Source organism: Lutjanus erythropterus, chromosome 24 (genome assembly GCF_056507025.1).
Source record: "Lutjanus erythropterus isolate fLutEry1 chromosome 24, fLutEry1.hap2, whole genome shotgun sequence".
Taxonomy (NCBI): Eukaryota; Metazoa; Chordata; class Actinopteri; order Lutjaniformes; family Lutjanidae; genus Lutjanus; species Lutjanus erythropterus.
This window is the reverse complement of record NC_139340.1, coordinates 15,862,049-15,881,678: the sequence shown is the minus strand read 5'-3', so window position 1 is coordinate 15,881,678 and position 19,630 is coordinate 15,862,049. Positions and strand designations below refer to the sequence as shown.

Genomic DNA, 19,630 nt, shown 5'->3' with positions numbered 1-19,630 from the left:
CTTTTGGAAAAGGCTGTTTGATGGAAAGGTAAAGCTGTGAAAATATTCTCAAACTGATATAGATTATTTTTAGGTGGACCTGTTTTAAGTGGTTAAAATACCTGCTGATCCTGTCCACAGCAGCACATTGTTTAGCTTCTGTACTGGTGCTCATCTCGGCTTCTCCAAACTGCAAGGTAACACACCAACAACTGATGAGTACCTCATACAACCACACTTCAAAAAAACCTCTGACTATCCCTTTAAGCTCTTTATTAGCTGCAGCATCACACAGCTAACAGTCTGTTGCTTGTGTGAGAATCAAGATTCATACATTTTATTAGAAACACCAAAAATATCACAAATAAACTCATCTCATTTATACTTTTGTACAGTACACGTCCACATCCAGATGACAAAAGGCAAAAAATACAAAAAAAAAAAAAAGAAAACAAAACACAAGAGCAGGATGTAAAGGAAGTCCAAGCGACAAAACATCAAGGACAAGAAGATACTTTGAAGGGCTTACTTCCTCTTTCCTGTTTGTGGGCTTCACCTTCCTGTGTCTCTTGTGATGAAGCGGTCCGGCTGGTCAAGGTGATCCCTCTTTGTTTCCTTCGGTTTGATCAGCTTGTGCAAAATGCAAGTCAGCACTGCTTTCATGCCCAGTTAGCTGATTCTATACAACATGAAACTTCACTCTATATATCTATGGCGTTAATTTAATTACCCTTAATTTAATTTCCAGTCTATATTATAAAATATCTATGTCAAAATAAGCTCCTGTTTGTATAAACATTGGCACACTGTAAATATATATGTACACCCACATATGAGTCCTTAACGCTTGTTCAATCTGTGCTGGCCTGTGGAGACGGTTATGACCAGATGGTTCTGAAAATAAGCCTCATTTTAGCCGCTTAGCTCGTCACTTATTGCTTTCAGGGTTCCTGATCAGATAAATTAATATGGCAAAATCTCACTTATCCACACTGGCAGCGTAGGTGACTGCTGACACGAACGTTTCACAGATCTGGAGTTATTTATATCCTCTGTGTGATTGTGAGAGGGTTCTACCTTTTTATACAGCACCAATCATGGGGTTCTTCCGTCTCGGATCAGGCTGTCTTTCGTCCCTGTAGTCGTAGCGATCGGGGCTGGCGTAGCGCTCCCTGGCGGCGGGGTGCCTCTCTGGGCTGGTGTAGCGGCCGGGGCTGGCCTGGCGGTAGGCGTCCACTCGCCCCCCGGCGGCCTCGTAGTAGTGCCTCCCTCTGTGGCCCGTCGGGGGCGAAGGGGGGACGTCCTGCCTTATCGCGGCACGGTGCTGCTGTCCCGCCCGTGGAGATGGGGGGTGGTAGCGCTGGTTGCCGGCTGCCTGATGGGATTGTGCGCCCGCCTGGGGGAGCGGCACACGGCCGGGGTAGGGGGGTTGTTCTCTTGGCACGGGCCTGGAGTGGGTGGGGTAATCATAGGGATCCCTCCTGAAAGAGAAAGATGGTGGTCTGTAAGAAATGAGGGTAACTTTATTTGAGGGGGTGTCCATAAGACTTTATGAATGTTCCTAAAACGAGACAGTAGTGAGTGAAGTTGTCCTGTAGGACGGTCTGACATCATTAGATCACACACATGTACACTATATATGCTTGAGAGTATAGGGTGAGACAATATTTAATACTGGTTTGAACTGGTTTGGAGCGGAGGACGTGCCAGAGATTTGGCCCTTCCTCGCGGTAAGCCTCCTCCTGTTATTCAGTTTACGTGGCGAGGCTGTGGCCTTGGCAGGATCGAGTTGTGGGGGAGACGTGGATGGAGAGATGCCAAGAGATAACAGCAAATGCCTTGGTAAGCATATATGAGGCCGTGTGTGTGTTTAGCTTGTGTGTGGAGGAATGTGTGTGTGTGTGTGTCCCAGGGGTCTGCAGTAACGAGGCAGCCAGCTGGAAGTCTCCGGTTCCCTCCCACTAGCTCTGGGTGATTAGGGGCTAAACCCCCGGGTAAGGCGACACGCGGGCCTCGGGGAGACGGAGGAGGAGAGAGGGAGGGACGGAGAAAGAGAGGAGGACCGGAGAGAAAGTGAGAGATAAAGAGAGACACAGAGAGGGGAGAAAATAAAAGGGAGGGCTGCTCACCTTTCACAGGCCCATTCAAATGTTTTCCATCTTATGTGCTGTTTCCAGCGCCGAGTGACACACGCGTCTCGCTACAGCGAGTAAGCAAATCTGAAAGTCAGCTCCTCGTCGGCCTAGCGGTAAGGGAAACTCTCCTATTTTTAAAAGTGGTGATCTGCAGGAGCCCCGTCAACTTCATAAATGATCACCTCTGGCGATGCATGAAGAGACTTTCGCTTCCTCTCTCGATGAAGTCAACAGTTATTAAGATCGGTGCAATGCTACAAGCTACATGCTACAGAATCGGGATCAACTATTTTGTGCCGAATGAATTAGGTTATACAGAAACCAGAAATCCTGCAACTGCAGGAAGTTGACAGCAGCCTGGTAAATTTTCATTTTTTAATAAAGTGCTAATGTCGGTTCATTCTTTTTTCCTTTGGCTGCAGCTCAAATCACTTTTATCCTATTTCAATCAACAACGCAGCAGCCAAACAGATTTAGACATTCACTTCCCACCCTTCAACAATGGCTCCCACTGTAGTTATTATACAGAAGCTTTGAGCTTAGCCTCTCCCTTGTTCTGCAATCGTATCCCTGCGTCTCGTCTGTCCGGTCCCCCGAGTCTGGCTCAGCACCTGTTGACTGGCCAATTAGAATGACTCACTCACCACAGTTCAATCAGGAGAGACTAAGAGTAAAAGAGAATGGTTTATTGACACATGCATGATATATGAAACATGAACAGTCTTTGGCGGTTAGACCCCAATGAGGTGAAACAATATGTATATATAAATGGGGGTGATGAAGCTGTAGTGAAGAGAAACCCCCCCGGGGTCTAGACACTGGTGGTGGTGGTGATGATGAGGTGCAAAGCAGAGACTGGTGAGGTGAAGTGGCTCTGGACTCCTGCTGCCTGGACCTGAAGGCTGGAGGAGAGGGCGTCAGGGAGGATCGAGGTGAACATCTTCTGCTACCTGGGTCCAGTGACTGGAGGAGAGAGGGGTGGAGGAGGGTCGCGCGATTGACTGAATGACAACTGATGGAGCAAAGACAGAGACGATTTAAAGATTTGGCAGCAGCAAATTGACTGGCTATCGCGACCGTGGCAAAATCTGAATGGATGGTAAAGACGAAGGTGAACGCCCACAAACAGCTGATTAGAGGGAGTAGGAGGAGAGAGGCGGAGTAAAGGAAAGTTGTGAATGAAGGCAGTGTAATAGAAGGTCTTCCTGATTGAACTTACGCTAAGCTACATATTAGGTCGCACACAGCTTGTTGTGCATGTGTGTGTGTGTGTGTGTGTGTGTGTGTCTGTGCTCATGCATAAGCAGACTTCCCTTGAGGATGTTCATGGGACTGTGGTGAGGTGGATTTCTTTATGTGTGTGTGTCCCAGATATGAGGAGAGTGTGTTTTCTGTGGGCTGGGAGGCCTGACCACCCAAACAGAGCGGAGAGACAGGATACACAGGTGGTCCCGAGAATGAACAGCACCGCCTTGTCAGTCAGCGGAGCAGGAAAGACGGGGCGCACACACACACACGCACCGCCACGGCTTGAGATAAAGAAGAAAAGAGAAGAAAATGGGGGGAGGAAGAATAAAAAAGAAGGAAACCGAGAGAGAGATTCCATCTGAAATGAAGACGTGAGCAGGCAGAAGCAGATGTGGAGGGAGTCTGGGTAAAAAAAAAAAAAACGATACAGTTCTCCATGTAAAGCCCGGCCGGAGTGGAAAGAAGGTCAACCTCCTCATTAATCCAGATTAAATGGTGAAGGCCACCAGGGGAGGCAAAAAGAGAAGGAAAGAAAGAAGGATGGAGTGATGCAGGGGATAAAGGGAACACCTGGGTCCTCCACCCGACTCAGGGCCACCCAAACAGACAGGAAACTCCGCCGGCTTCCCCTCTCTTCTCTCATCGTCCTCCTCGTTTTCCACTCTCCCTCTGCGAGCTGCAATTTCCACGTCTTTTCCACTAGAATATTCATCTTCCTCTCCTCCTCCCTCACCTGTGACCTCCTCCCCCTCATGTCTGTTCATCAGCTCCTTATTTAAATACCACCATCATCTCTGCACCTCCTCTTTCTCTCCATCCTCATCTACAGGTGCTGTTTTTAGCTTCTCCAAGGTAATAATCAGTAAAATGAGCAACAATTAATTCATATGTGAAGTGTGCATTTAATAATACGGTAATTCTGTTAAGATTTATGGAAGCAAAGTGCAGTTTAGGTGTGAAACACAGCTGTTATAATGAATATGGTATTAAAAATGAAATAATATCATGTTAATAATAATAATAATAATAGTACACATATAACTGTGTTTAAATCATTTAGTGCCACTTAAACGTACTGTATACTATTCAATCTGTGAAAGAAATAATTATAAGATATAAATCTTTATTATGAGATAAAAAGTGACAATTACGATAAAAAGTTCAAATTATAAAGTAATAAAAGTTTTATCTTTTAAGGAACATAAGGAATTTTTTTCTTTTACTGGTGGAAATATTTTTGGTGACAGACTCTTTCTCCATCTGCCTTCACTCATCTTTCTATTTTTCTATTTTTCAAACTTTCTGCAGATATCGTGAAATCGTTTTGTCACAATGATCACGTAGTAAAAGTCTCACCCTTGAATACTTCCTTTGTCCAGCTTTCTGGACGACAGAGTGATGAATGAAGTAAGACAAATTCCTGTAGTGCCTCGGTAACACAGGTCCGATGACCTTTGACCCTGGACTGGTAGCTGTGCGCGAGGCTGTGAGGTTTCCTTTTGTCTGCTCATATGGGAGCATTTATGTTCCTTCAGGGAGGTTTGTGTCTGACAGTTTACACGAGTTCACAGGAGGAGCTGAAAGGAAATGAGCGTTTCTCTTTCTGCCACCAGATTTAAAGTTTAGAAAATCTTATATTATTTTAAAGACACTGTATGAAAGCAAACACAAAGGAGGTTCTGAGATACTGTGATTAATAGCATGAGAGTATGAGTTTGTGTGTGTCCGGCCGAGCAGCTGGGGGATTAGGGGGTCCACGGGCCTCAGTGACCCACAGGGAGTTCCTCATCCCCGGGTCACACAGCTGGCTTCAGCCTGGCTGCAAGATGGAGGGAAATCATTGTGTTTCTGTGGGGCTCCGCTAACCTGAAACGTCCCCAGACCACGTCCAAAGTCCAGCAACATCAGAGTTTTACATGATTTAGGAGTTAATTCAGCGGATAAAACATTCCCAGCATGTGTGTGACTCAGCAGGTGAGACGGCGAGCCAAAGCCGCGGTGCGCGGTTGTGTTTGTATATTCTAAATGTCAGAATGAGATCTGCTGTTTACTCGTTAACTTACGTAACTTCATTAGTCAGTTTGTGTCCCGTATGTGTACGGGAAAGAGAGGAAGAGTGAGGAGGAGAAAGAAATGCAAACACATACTGTAGTAGAAACAGAAACTAAAGTAGAAGAGCAGAGTGCAGATCTCTGCCAGAAGCACCTACTGCAATGCCGCACGCAACCAGTGAAGACTGCAAAGAAGTGCACGATGAGTCGACCATACGATTAAACATCACCACCCTCACAAGTCGACACCAGAAATACTAGTCAGTTAAACTATTTATCAATATTTTATTCATGCACAATGCCAGTTAGCTGTTGCTTCTAAGATGTTATGCAGCCGCCCGCCACTTGTTGACAGGTCCTTGACCATACAGTCATAACTGTGCACAAAAAATATCAGGACTGTGGATCGAGTAGTAAGCAAGATTAGCCACAGACACAGACAGTGAATCCACATGCGCCTGGTGGATAATTAAGGCGAAACAGAAAAACAAAAACAGAGGCCAAAGAAGATAAAGAATGAAGATGCACTGCATTTCCCTCTAATTATTAACACACACGTACAAGATCAAGTTGTGTACTGGTTTACCGCCTGCCACTAAAAACAAAAAGTGAGTTTCAGATTCCTGAGGACAGGGTGGAAATATCCTCTGGAGCTGTTGCTTTTGACTAACAAAAAAAACCCAAAAAAACCCAAAAAAAAACATGCCAGACGTGGCAGATTCCTGCCAGAATAAAACTGTTGGTAATGACAATTAAAGGAGCTCCGCCAGCACCGCTAATCCAGCCTGAAAAGAGCTTATGACAACAAGACACATGCAGACAGTAGGTGTGTTTTCATTCAGCTGTCAAGAGAGTTTTAAGCGCACTTTTGAAATGTCAAAATAAAAAATAAAATTAAAAAATGGAATGCAAATGAGATGCTTCCTTGAGGGAAATAAATAGGTTTGAATTAATGTCAGAAAAGGAAAAAAAAAAAGACTTTCAAGACTGAATTAGTGCTTGTTATTTTTCTCTCTGTCATTATCAAGTGATACTGTAACACAGCTATTATTAATGAAGCTACAATTCTCTCCAGTGTAGACGCAGACATGGGAGTGACAGAAGGAACCACATTACTAGAAAGAGGTAATTTACAGATAACGTTTATCAAAGCTGTTTTGATCTGTTCTGCAATGAAACCGAACCATTTGTCTGCATCATTTTTCACCAGAAAACGCATTTTCATCCCTATTTATCATGTCACGACTTTATTTTACAGAACGCCAGATTTAAGAAGCCGCACTTCAGATAAACCAAGACAAAAACTACAAATATGTTCTTTATTTGACGGTATTAGACCCTTTGTTAGGGGAGTTAGGGGCGATTTGATGCATTCACGATTTGCAAAATTTAAGACAGAAGACAGAGACAATGTAGAGAAAGGGAGCGGCGGTGTTGCTGGTGAGCAGGGAGACAGATGCAGACACTCGTCTGTCCCCTCTGAGGTCTATATAGAGCAGCGGCGCAGGGTGTGATGTGAACCACAGGGACCAACTAGAGTGGAAAGCTGTAATGACACGCCGTGTAATACATCTGACTCACACTTCCAGAACATCAGCACCATATACCACACTCCCAACCACCCTCTGAGAGAGTGTGTGAGTGTGTGTGTGTGTGTGTGTGTGTGTGTGTGGTGAGAGCAGCAAATGACAGACAGACTATTACATCCATATTTATATGCATGTGAATGTGCATTGGGAGTGTATATGATTACATACTCAACAGTGAAAGGAAAACGTGTGTGTGTGTGTGTGTGTGTGCGTGACCATCTGGGACTGTGAGGGTGTGTGTTCCGCCTCATGACAGTGAAGAATTTGTGTGTGTGGTGGTAGCACGGGGAATAAGGGGTGGGGGGGTTACCCTGCACCTGCCCCTAGGAAACGGAAGGAGGAAATTAGTTACCCCCCCACCACCACCAACCCTCCTCGACTCAGCTCTCAGTTCCTTATTAGACCCCCGCACTCACCATATTGGTCCCCCAAATACCCCCAGTCCTAAACAGCTGGAAAACAACAACCGTGTGTCTCTGTCAGACACACACACACACACACACACACACACACACACACACACACACACACACACACACACACACACACACACAAACACACACAAACACACACAAACACACACACAAACACACATGTGACGAAACACGATTAAACCTGGACAAACAGTGTGTGATGCACATTTTTACACTCACAGCTACGTTAGATGATAAAGGTCAATTCATTATTTTTGCGTGAATTTCCCAATATTTTATGCAAAATTGGTTTTACGTGAATGAAAACAAGCCTCGTGGTTAGAAATACACACCAGGAAAGCTTCACATAATTTAGCTGTATCAAATGAAAATGGACGCAGCCTCCAGCTGGTCCTGCAGACAAAGATCTGACGCGTGACTTAAATAAATAAACTACATATTCAGCGTGCGGAAGCAGCTAACGAGCGAGCCTCTGTCTTTGCTGTTGACATGTGCGGGACGTTACCAGATGTGGAGACGCCACCAGTCACATCTTTCACAGCTCGGCGTTTTCTCAGAGCTGCAACCGCACTTTTCAAAACGTCTGGCTGTTAACACAAGTGAGGATGTGCTCTACTGAAAACACGTCTCTGGTGACACTGAAAACCATCCGCTTTATACGTCTTTATTTTACCGCCATCTCTACACGCCACGCCGATGTGTTTAATTTGCAGCGAGTGTGTTGCAGGAGTTAAAAAATATAATATTTGGACTGAAAAGCAACAAACTTTACTGCAAACTTTCCACATTAATCACAGAAGAAGGGCGTTAAAGTGCAGAGTTTAATTTTATCTGACGATCTGAGTCTTATTACTCTGATGTCGTCCTGCACAGTAATTCATAAACTCCAAAATCACCAAAGACTGACTGCTTGCCTTCATGGATGAGGTGATAAATGATGAATAATTTGTGATAGCTTCATTTGCATTTCTTTAAAAATCTGTCATTACCAAAAGCTTAAAAAAAAAGGTTGTAGATATTTCCTGGTTTTAAAATCTGGCCCAATTAATTTGTAATTGAATGACCCTGGCATATGCTGTATTACACTTCAAACCTGATGCTGTTCATATTTTGGTTACTGTGTGGGAAAACACATCAGTATGAAGCCAATATAAATCTGTTATAAGAAGAGCTATAAATAAGGCTGCTTCAAAAAAACATAATGTTTAAAGTCAATGTACGCCAGAACGGATGAAAATCTGCAGAGGTTGGATGAGTGAGCCAGCATCTTGGTTGATGTTGCACATTCGATTTCTAAGCTAATGTTAGCTGGTGTTGCAAACTGTAGGACAAAACAAAACATCCAGAATCCTTTTTTTGGAAGTTTCTATCTGTTCTCACCTCCTCAAACTGCAAATTTGATCTTTACAGAAGCAGAAGCAAATAAAGTGTTGTTAAAGCAGAGGAAAGCAGAGGCTTTTTCCAGCTACTAACTGTATACATTACTCTTTACTACTTTCCTGTTGTGCTGTCTGTTTAAAATTTAAGGATGCGCATATGTTTGTCTTCTTTTATTCACACACAAATGCATAAATAATTAGTGCAAATGCTCAGACATTTAACTGCACTCACCTCAATTACATCTGCACATTTAATTTGTTAATGTTCTGATTGCGGGGATGAAGCGAACATACAGATGCATATGTAAGCACATCTGCCAGTTATGAGCTCACCTGTTAGGCGACTGACGAGCAGGAGACATGCATTGCATGCAAAATACATTAATTGCTCGGCAAAAAACAGCTGCTGCACCTCACTGCCAAACACTCCCACGCACACATTCATATGCATGCGCACACTTTTCTGGGTAAAATGTTTAATGTGTCATAATTTGCAGAGGTAGAAGTGGTGTTGGAGGAAAAATCGCACCAAATACCTGCTTTTCAGTTTGTGGTTTAAGGCAGTGAAACGCTGTCCATGGTTTGTAGATGATAAGTTGTAGCCAGAGCCAAAATATTTCCTCTGGTAACCATCAATTATTGTAAAAATTGTTTATTTAAAAGATGTAATACAGCGTATTTATCGAGTTGACATATTCATTAGTGCATGATGCATTCTCCAGATTCTCAAAATTCATCCCTGTCCAAATCCTGCACACATACACACACACCTCACACGCACACACTAAGTCATGGCGCTAATGGCGCTGTGCTAGCTGAGTGCTACAGACACAGAGCAGACCTGGCTGGCTCTGCAGCAGAGGAAACCATTAGCCACTCTGGCCCCGGCCGTCCAGGCAGCTCTGCTAATCAAACCAGGCTATGACAACAACGGCGGTGGAAATTGGCTCTCACCTAGACGCACGTGCCTCATCTAAATGGGCTCGTGTTTACACTCTCTGCTACTATATACCGAGCAGTGACAGGGAGTGTGTGCAGTATCAGTGGCAGGTAGCCGTGGGTCCGTGGGAGCGTTCAGTCAGAAATGAGGAGGTGAGGAGAGACGGGAGGCACCGGGGCAAACAGCCTGGATGTAAACTAAGAATAGGTTCCCTCTCATAAAGCTCGCAGGAACATTTAATGACTCATTCATCATTTTAGTGATGTCATTCTTCACATGACTATCAATAAATATTTATTCTAAAATATTCTTTTTCATTTCTATGCTGCATTTAAAAAGGCCAGTTCACCTCCGAGTGCTATTTATAAATCCAGACAGGTTTGGTGTGAGTTGCAGAGAAATGTCTGCATTCTCTCAAATATAATGGAACTAGATGACACTCGGCTTGTGGTTGTCTGGCTGTTTTTTCAATACCAAATGCTCAAGGTGGGATACCACGATAAAAAGTGTACGATATATACAGTTGTGCTGCTGCCATTTCTAATTTGCGGAGCAGAGGAGCATACTGTAGCATCTAAAGTACTCCTAAAGTTTAGGGGATCACAGGCGAGGTTTTTTAGCTGCAGCTTGTTCTCTGGGCGAATCCACGCTTTGAGTGCGTGCAGCAGTTCACTGCAACACGCCGACACAGTACGGAAATCAGCATATTTCCACAATTGATCGCCAATTACATCAACAAACTGCCCCAGCCCTTAGCTCCTATATAAACCTGCTCAAAACAAGGTCTGTGCTTTATCTTGAGTAACTGGGTCATGATTTCTGGAAAGAGACATTGCTGTTGAGTTTTCCAAATGTATTTTTTTGGCACTTTGAGCACCACAAACCGAGTGCCATCTACTTCTGTTATGTTGGAGAGAAGGCAGACATCTCTACAAACTCTGCAGCTCACACTGCAGGTAAGAGGAAAAATCTGTACTTTTGATTTTGGGGTGAAATGATTTTAACTGCTGCTCTTATCCAGAGTGAATTACAATGACCGAAAGAGGACAAAAAAAAATTTACATTCCTGTGCCATCAAAAGTACATGAGGCCATTATGGAGGAGGTGAAAGGTCGGATTCACTCCTCGCGCAGTTCTCCAAGAGGGAGAGTAATCATGTAACGGAGACGTGCCGAGGGGAAAAGAAGTGAAGTGGCAGTTAATGACAGAAACAGATGGGACTTCTTTTTCACTAAATGCAGAAACTTTTAAGCTGACCACAACTCATATTCAATTTCTCAGGTTCTCCACAGTTCAAACCAAGTTCACTGTGTGCCAATTCTTCTTTATTCTGTTCTATTCTGAGCGGAGAGGAGAGCATTTGAATTCATGGTGACTCCTGCATCTCCTCCACAGAGCTGCCCGTCCATCTGTGTTTGCAGACCGAATGTCACGCAGACTTGTACATGACAGTCTTTGTATTTCTCACAGAGCTCACGGGGAGCGCAGAGGCCTCAAAGTGTGTATCTTTTGTATTTTTATTCATAAGGCTATGATTTCGTTTTTCCCGTACACAGACCTGAGAGGGCTGCGGGAGAGACGGACGGAGAGGATGAGGACGATACAAAGGGACGTAAGAGAGATATAAACAGAAGCGACACAAAAATGCAGACAAAAGGATTGACAGAATCAGGGAGAAAATGCAGAGGACAGAAGAAGGGAAGATACTACAAACAGGTAGAGCCACTGGTGCCCCAGCTGTGCATGTGACAGAGCTGGCTAAAGCCCTTTCATTTCCTACCGCTGATTCCATTACATCTCCCCGTGTCTGAGCACAAACACCGTTAGCTGGACAAACACGGCTGCCTCCACACCCCAACGGGGCCCTTTCCTTCATAAAGGCCCCGCAAATAAGCGGAGGGTCAGGACACCTCTCGGGAAATCAAACAAAATAATCCGCGCATCGCTTCAGATGCTCCGCGGCCGCTTATTTAACAATAAAAGCTGGGGTCGCGTCACCTTTTAAACCAATCACGAAGGGTCCTTGAAAGACATCCACAGCTGCTACGGGGCAAATTTAGAAAAACTGTTGCGGAAAAAAAAAAAATAAATTCTCCGAGCTCTCCAGGACCCCAGAAATTAAATGAGTTACGGAGACAATAACTCTAACCGAGTTGGGCGAGTTTAAAGTGAGTCATTCGACAGCTGGACAGCAGCGGGTGGGGAAACAGTTGATCACTTATGAAACTGTGAGAAGCAAGGATTGGGTTTTAATAAAGATGGGGCGAGTGCAGCGAAAATATGATTTCTCCGCTGACCTTGAAAAAGCCATCGGAATTCACAGAGAGCTCCAAACTACAGGCCCTAACAATATTACGGCGCTAAAATAATAACAGACCCTTTGCAATAAATACGACCGTCCAACCGTGCGAGGTAGGAGTGAAATTTGGGGAGCTTATTTCCAGTTGACAAAATCAGACAGTCAAGCAGAAATTAATGAGTAAATATGAGCATTTTCAGATGGGTTTTTCATTTTTAATATTCCTCTCGTCTTTCCTTATTTATTCATCCTATTCTAATCAACAGATTGCTTTCACTCAGAGGGGGGCTGAGTCATTTATTCTCCTCTGTTCTGTCTTGCTAGGTGTGTCCAGTCCGGACGTGGCTCATTAGGGCCCCGGCTGACGGAGCGGGGGGGGTGAAAAGGTTCATGCGCTGAGACATGGCGGAGAAAACCAAGTGGCTGCCGAGTCTGGGAGGTGCGTGTTAGTGGTTGCACTTTTCAGGAAGGTCAGATGAGAGTCCTTAAGGGACACTTTCCCACATACCAGAGGATACTCAACATGCTGAAGACAATCAAGAAGTTGCCCTGTGTTTTTTTAAGGAGTTGCAGAGAGCACTTAGAGAAAGTGCTGAGCGTTCAGTTACTTCTCAACTGATGAACACGAGAGGCTCCCGAAGAATGACTGACTGCAAACCAAGACGATGAAAAAGGTCTTCGAGGGGTCCAGAATTTTGAATCGGATCCAAAGCAACTTGTGAAAAAGATTAAAGCCTGGACCGTACTGAGTCTACTTGCAGGACACGTTCCACGCATGAACAGCAGATCGCCGAAATGTCATGGCGTCACCAAAGTCAGTGGGCTTCATCCTCCGGGGACCATGAATGTGTTTACAACATTTCATGGCTGCTGAGATATTTTAGTCTGCACTCAAGTTGTGGACGGACTGACCAACGCTGCCATCCTTGGAGCCACATCACTAGCATGGCTGGCTAAAAACGGAAACCAGATCCAAAAAGGGAACAGAGGACAGCCTGAAATAGACCCGGGGATTATTGGACCTGATCGGTCGAACCGCACTGATCCAAACAGAACAGAGCGCCAACACTGGCAGCAGAATGATGTGCTATGAATTAACAAGCAGCTTGTATTAAAACTCGATGCACCACGTGACCAGAGCTGACCCACTTGACTGAAATGTAATCTGGATCTGGTCCAGCTTGGTCCTGTGTTGGGTCTTGGTTACAGGAGACTGAATGGATCTATGAAGACGTCAACCTTTCACACACACACAGCTTGTGTCCTTCTCAGTGGGTCATCTCCATTGTCCAGCTGTGGCAGCAGCTTCATGAGTCCAGTACGGCCCCTCTGGTTGGAGCTCTGCGCCGTCTGACTCACTGGCCATCGGCTGCACATTAATCAGCCAATTATCAGCCCCGGCCAGCAACGTCGCCGCGCCAACCCGGCCCCCTAATCCAATCACCTTGGGGGAGTGGGTCAGGGGGTGCTCTGATTGGATAACCCGGGGCTGGGTCGCCGCGCCCATGACCCGCTGCTTTGAATTGGTAATGACGTTAATATTCTCCATATGGCCGTGTGTGTGCACACACATTTGTGTGTGTCCTCAAGCGAAGAGCCTATCCGCAGGCTGAGCTGCACCCCGGCGTTAATGGCCGGTGGAGAGCGAGGTAAGAGCCAAAACAGCACTATCACCCTCCCTGGGGCAAACCTCTCTGCGCTGCCACTTCCAGCCCCTCTTTCCAAATCCTCCTTCTCCAGACTTCAGCTTCTCTCGTTGGCTGCTGTGCAGTAGCCTTCAGCGCTGGGTTCCCAGGCTCAGGTCCACTTTCTTTCCATCAACCCTGCGTCTTTGGCGTATCGCCCCCCCCCCACCCCGTCAGGTCCAAAAGAAACTCTTGATTTGAGAGGTGGGCAGGGAGCCAGACGGATCTCAATATAATGAACCCACGATGAGAACAGCAGGACTGTGATGAGAAATGTTTTCTGATACAGTGAAAAACATGCTTTTCATTTGATTGGAAGCTACGAAAAGTCTGGACTTTGTATCAAAATAGATGAAAACTAAAAGCAATTATTTGACAATATTAGACCATTCATTAGGCCTTTATTAGACTTTATTAGAGGCTAATAAGGACCACACACCAACAGAACTGTTCTGTGAAATCACACCTGCTACTTCTCCATTTAAAAACAATATATGAACCAGATCTACCAAGTAAAGGCCAAAAATTAAAGAGTTTGAGGAACATTTTGTGTGTGTGCACAGACTTATTGTAATACTGTAGGCAGATTAATTTACAGTACAGTTCTGCTGTTATTTGTCCCTAATAACCCTCTAAGTCTAACAAGTCTAACAAGGGTCTAATATTGTCTAATAAATAACTTAATATTTCTAGTTTATGTCTGATTTGCTGCAAACTACATCTTGTCACATCTTATTAGTGTACCATCAGGTTTATGGTGTCTAATTACGGTATAGCTGTGTTTGTTTACTGATTATTAAAGAACATTACTTATAGTTTTTATCGAATTTAATACAAAGTACAGCTTGTTACGTCTTTTTAGCGTACTGTGAAATAAAGTGCGATCAAAACTCCCACCAGTGGGAGAGAAAACTCCACCGAAACCTTCACCGAGATTTTGAAAAACACAAATTTCATAGAGCATAATTGTGTGCTTTCATTAGCAGAGCCATAATGTGCGCGGACATATTGACACTTAGCACAACAGTGAAAGTGAAATATTCAAATGTCTCCCTGAACGCCTTCATTCTGCCTCGATTTCATCCCCATCCGTCTGACTCTTACCTCTCCTGCACTCTCTCTCCATATGCTCCCATCTGTGAGGTGCTTTGCTACATCTCCTGTACTATCCACACACACACACACACACACACACACACTCACCTCCTTCACTCCCACCCCTCCAGCTGCAGCCCCAGCCGGCTCCACACAAAGGCAGGCCAAATGTATGCTAATGAGAGCCAGGCCAATGGTGGAGCCGCACTCATTTTGAGAGGAAATGGCTTTCAATAATGGCGGCCCCCGGGGGGATTTTGCACAAAGTTCAGCTCCACTTTGAAAAATGCATTCAATTCACTGCTGTGTCTGCTCTCTCTTTTTCTCCTGTTTTTTTTTTTCTACTCTCGATGAAAAAAAAAAAAAAACATTCCCGGAATATATTTGCGTCCTCCTCCTCCTCCTCCTCCTCCTCCTCTCGCCTCTGTATTTGTGTGCTGGCGGCAGGAGTTCTTTTTTGAGGGGGGGGACTGAGAAGTCGTGATTTATCTTTACAGAAACATCAGAAACAAGAACACAAACATGTGAGTTTTGAATAGTGTTCAGACTCTATCTGGCACTTTCTCCTCTGCCTTTTGTTGCTCCTGCTTTTTTGCTCCTCTGCTGAGGCGAATGTCCCCAGAAGCATGTTAACTGTACCGTATGCATTTCAAACGGGTGATATCCTGCGGGTCCTGAGCCTAAAAATACTTCAAAGACGAGATGAACAACAGTTAAATAACACTGAGAATATTTCTGGAGGTAATAAACATTATTTGAACCTGACTTGTTATCTTTTTGCCTCGTCACGTAAGCCAGACAATATGATGGCTGCTTCTATACAATGGAGGCCAATATTTTCAGCTGTCATCCTGAGCAGTTTTCAGATTAATTTACTTTTTTGAAATCCTGTTTGTTTACCCATCATCCAGCACAACTGGAAAGGTGCTGCTTTAAAACCACAGCATGTGCAGTTACAAAAAAATGAAACTGCAATCCAGTACAGTTATAGATTTAAAAAAGACTTAATCCGATTACAGATACACTGAGTAAAAATGGAGGTTACTAGAAGAATTGCAGTTTTAAAATAAACGATATACTACCATGCACAGAGTGCGCATGTGGATTAGCTAGTCAGCTTGCATTCAGCTGACATTAGCAATCAGATGCAACTTGCTAGTTAAAGCATTGGCTGCACTTTGAAAGTTGAAATTTGGAGATTTTAAGCAGTGCACCACGCCAAGAGCAGCACCTCCATCTGGGTGGGAATATCCGCTTAACACAAAGGAAAACAACTGCACAGCCAACACAGAAAAGTTTTAGTGCCGATCATGTGATCAGACCAGCTATAGTTAGCTATCATTTTGCTAACATTAGTTATCAAATATGAGACTTTGACAGTTGCCCCAGCATCACATTTTAGCCTAGCATATAGCATATCTAAGAAAGCCTGCAGGAAGCACAAAAGGTGACAGAGGTTCTGCAAAAAAGAGCAGGACTTCAAAGTAACGTCTGACCAACTAAAGTAAAATGCACAGAGATTCGTCTGACAGTGATATTTACGCAGCGATCCCTCACATCTGAGAGGCTGGAGCAGGGAACGTTTGGCCTTTTTCTTTGGAAAATGATCAAAACGATTAAAGGGTTATAAAAACTGTTGTCGAATCATTTTCTGCAGTAAAATGCAGAACGCGGCTTTCATTTCTGTCAGACTGAACGGCTGGGAAGGTTTTCAATTTTCCAGACCTGCTTCGATTTTATTATGGAGAAAGTTTCAATAAGCGACTTCTTTTTTTTTTGTGTTGCTATACGTAAGTATAGCTTTGGACTGAGCTGTCAAAAGGTCCTCCAGGTCCCCCTCAAGTCTGTCTGTCTCCATTTGGGTCTGTCTCCACAGTTACAGTTGGCTAATCTCTCTGTCCCTCTGCTGCTCGCTCATGTCCCTCCTTCTCTCAGCTCTCCCAGATTCTCCGTGTGTCTCGTCCCCCCTGAGCCGGCGCTGATGTCTGCGCTCCCTGGTGCCTGTCATATCAGGAGGGGCAATAACCCGTGAAATGACTGTTCTCTTTTTCTCACTCTCCTCCTCTCCATCCCGGTGTCCCCTCTATTTCCTCATTCTCCTCCTCTCACTTTCCTCGCGCCACGCCGCTCCACGCTCCACTTAGCTGCTGGGGCCCGCAAACATCACAAAGATGGTGTTCGCTCAGCGTGTGTGCGCACGCACGCTCGCGTGCACGTGTCTGGCGTGGTTGGACTGATGCATGTAGGATGTAACACTTACATGTAGAACAGAAGAGGTGTGCACATGTGACTAATTCGACAAGAGAACGTTTAAACAAACAGAAGGAACATGTGCAGTTCTATTAAACCCACACTAGAGGTTATACATCCTTCATAAGAGCAAACCATCCTGTGTGTGTGTGTGTGTGTGTGTGTGTGTGTGTGTGATCCTCCAGCCTGGTGCCCTGCTCTCTGGAGAGCTGAACACTCCTATTCCTGGGATGAGTAGACACTCCCAAGGCAAACACTCCAGATTTAATTATAAGCTCCAAAGAGGATTAGTCTGTGCCGTGTGTGTGTGTGTGTGCTTGTGTGAGTGGGGGAGACACAAAGGGAGGGAGGGGCGAGAAGTTATCCCTTCATTTCCTGCATTGAGGAATAACTCGCGTGCACACATACATACACACACACACACTCAGACAGAGGCGTCTCACCTGGGCTGCGTGTGGTACTGTCGCTCCTTCTCGTCGTAGCGGTGCGCAGGTCGAGATTCTCTGGGTGCCGTCTGTGAGGAGACACGGGACGAACAGTTAAGTATGCAGACTGAAAAAGTTCAGATGTGCAGCCAGTCAGCAGTCAAAACACCCTTCAGCAAGTCGCACCTGCCTCACTGGAAGTCACTCAGGTAGAGACTTGATGAAAAAAAAAAAAAACAGTTAATTGCAGATTTTAGGCCTATTCAAGCAGCTAAACCTTGTGGAGGAGACCCCACACACCCTCAGGCTACACGTTTCACCTCCGTAATATTTGAGTGCCGTGAAAATTTAACTACATATTACTTTTTTATGCCTGACAATGAATCCTATAGAGCATTAGAAGGTCAAATCTATAACATAACTCTGTCTGATCATGCAGGTGGTTAGATGGGGATAACAGCATTTCAGGCTACTCTAAGAGACGAGTTAACCGTTTATTTGGGTTTTATTGATAAAGAGGACAGAGAGCTATTTGCTTCTGCATATAGACGTGTTTCGTGTTAAAACTGTCAGTTAGACAGGGACTCTTCCAGGACTGGGATCTCAGAGACTGACGGAACAAAGGTGACTTTCTTGCAGAGTTTCGCCCCCGACACCTCAGCAGCAAGTAAAACTATCTTTCCATCAGGAAACTAATGGCAGCTAAGTTAGCAGAAACTCTGACAAAAGTTGAGCCTGAGCAGCTGGAGGACATCAGAGGGAAAACCAGATGCATCACACTGTTGCGAACTAGTGAATCTACTAAAAGCTGAAGACTGATTGATGCATTAATTTCATGATTGGCTGAAATTGGTTAGTTGTATCTTACATAGCTGGAAGAAAATGCTTGGATTTTGATAGAAAAAAATAGAGAAATGTATTATTATTATTTTTTTTTTTGGCATATGCTGTTAAATGGTGGATGTGCTTAAAGCATTTAAAGCATGTTATGTGTTCATGTGCAGCCTTGTGGTTTCAGTAGAAACAAAAAAAACAAGGAGAAAACATGGAAGGCCACACATGTGGTAACATAAACACATGTAGCCACATGTAAGCACTGTCCCCCTCCAATAAACATGTGTGTGTGTGTGCGGTTCATGCAAACATACCAGTCATAAGAAAGAAAAATTACATTTAGAGTGAGCTTTGGGCATCTACACACACACCAGGAAATGATTGATTAAAGGCACGTCCACGCTCAGGCGGATGAATCTGTAAACACCGTTTACATGTGAAAATCACAATAGCGTTTTTCGGGTCATTTTCTATCCACGCTGCAACGCCGAAGTCTTACAAACGCAGCTAAATCTCTTCTTCTTCATTCTCTTTCTGTTGGCAAACAACGGTGGATTAAAGGCTTCGTTTGGTGGAAGAGCAGGACAGTCGCAGCCGGTTTACTCAGCCTGGTCTCTGCAGGATAAACCTGTATTCTGTCACCTCCTGCTCTATGTGTTTACTTACAGATGGGTGACGAATTAAAGGAAAAATCTGGATAAATGAGTGGGGAGATGAATGCAGAGTACGAAAGCGATGTGAGTCATATACTGTTTTTACACCAAATTAGCACGTACATGCTGTTTTTTTTTAAAGGGCTGCAAAAATAGATGATTGACTTGTTTCTCGCTGCCAGATGACGAGTTTGTTTTTCTGTTTTTTTTTTCCTCGTGTGTCATGTTCCACATCACAAACACATCTGAAAATAGGGTTAGTATGTAGCTGAAAGCAGCAGCGATAATGTTAGAGTGGTAACTGTGCCATGTTTCCATCACTGCTGGTATCAGGTTTTTAAACGATACCAAACTCTACTGGGAACAAACAATGATTGTACCTTTTCCCACCGAAGACAAAAGCCAGATGTTAGTGTTTTTTTGTCCAGTGTGAAAGAGGCTCTGTTGATCTCAACCCAGCTTAACACCTATGGGAAATTTTGGAAGGACGTGTTAGTTCTCTCCACCATCAAAACACAGAACGGGGGAATATCCAGCTCCCCTGAAATGCTATCCTCCGTTTTTGGTGGAAAAACTCTGCTTATTATGGACTAAAATCTAAAAGAAATGGACGTGTCGAACTGAGTTGCGCAAG

At 44.4% G+C, this 19,630-nt stretch overlaps 1 protein-coding gene across 1 annotated transcript in view; it reads right to left on the bottom strand.

The window, feature by feature from the left end:
- Positions 1-289: 289 nt before the first annotated feature.
- The window catches only part of pard3ba (par-3 family cell polarity regulator beta a), a 175,625-nt gene continuing 156,284 nt past the window's right edge, over positions 290-19,630 (bottom strand). Inside the window, exons 23-24 of the mRNA XM_084713388.1 lie at positions 17,528-17,598; positions 290-1,460 (exon numbers count right to left, since the gene is read on the bottom strand). Coding sequence (XP_084569514.1) covers positions 1,061-1,460; positions 17,528-17,598 — 471 coding nt within the window. The 3' untranslated portion in view covers positions 290-1,060. The remainder of the gene's footprint in view (positions 1,461-17,527; positions 17,599-19,630) is intronic.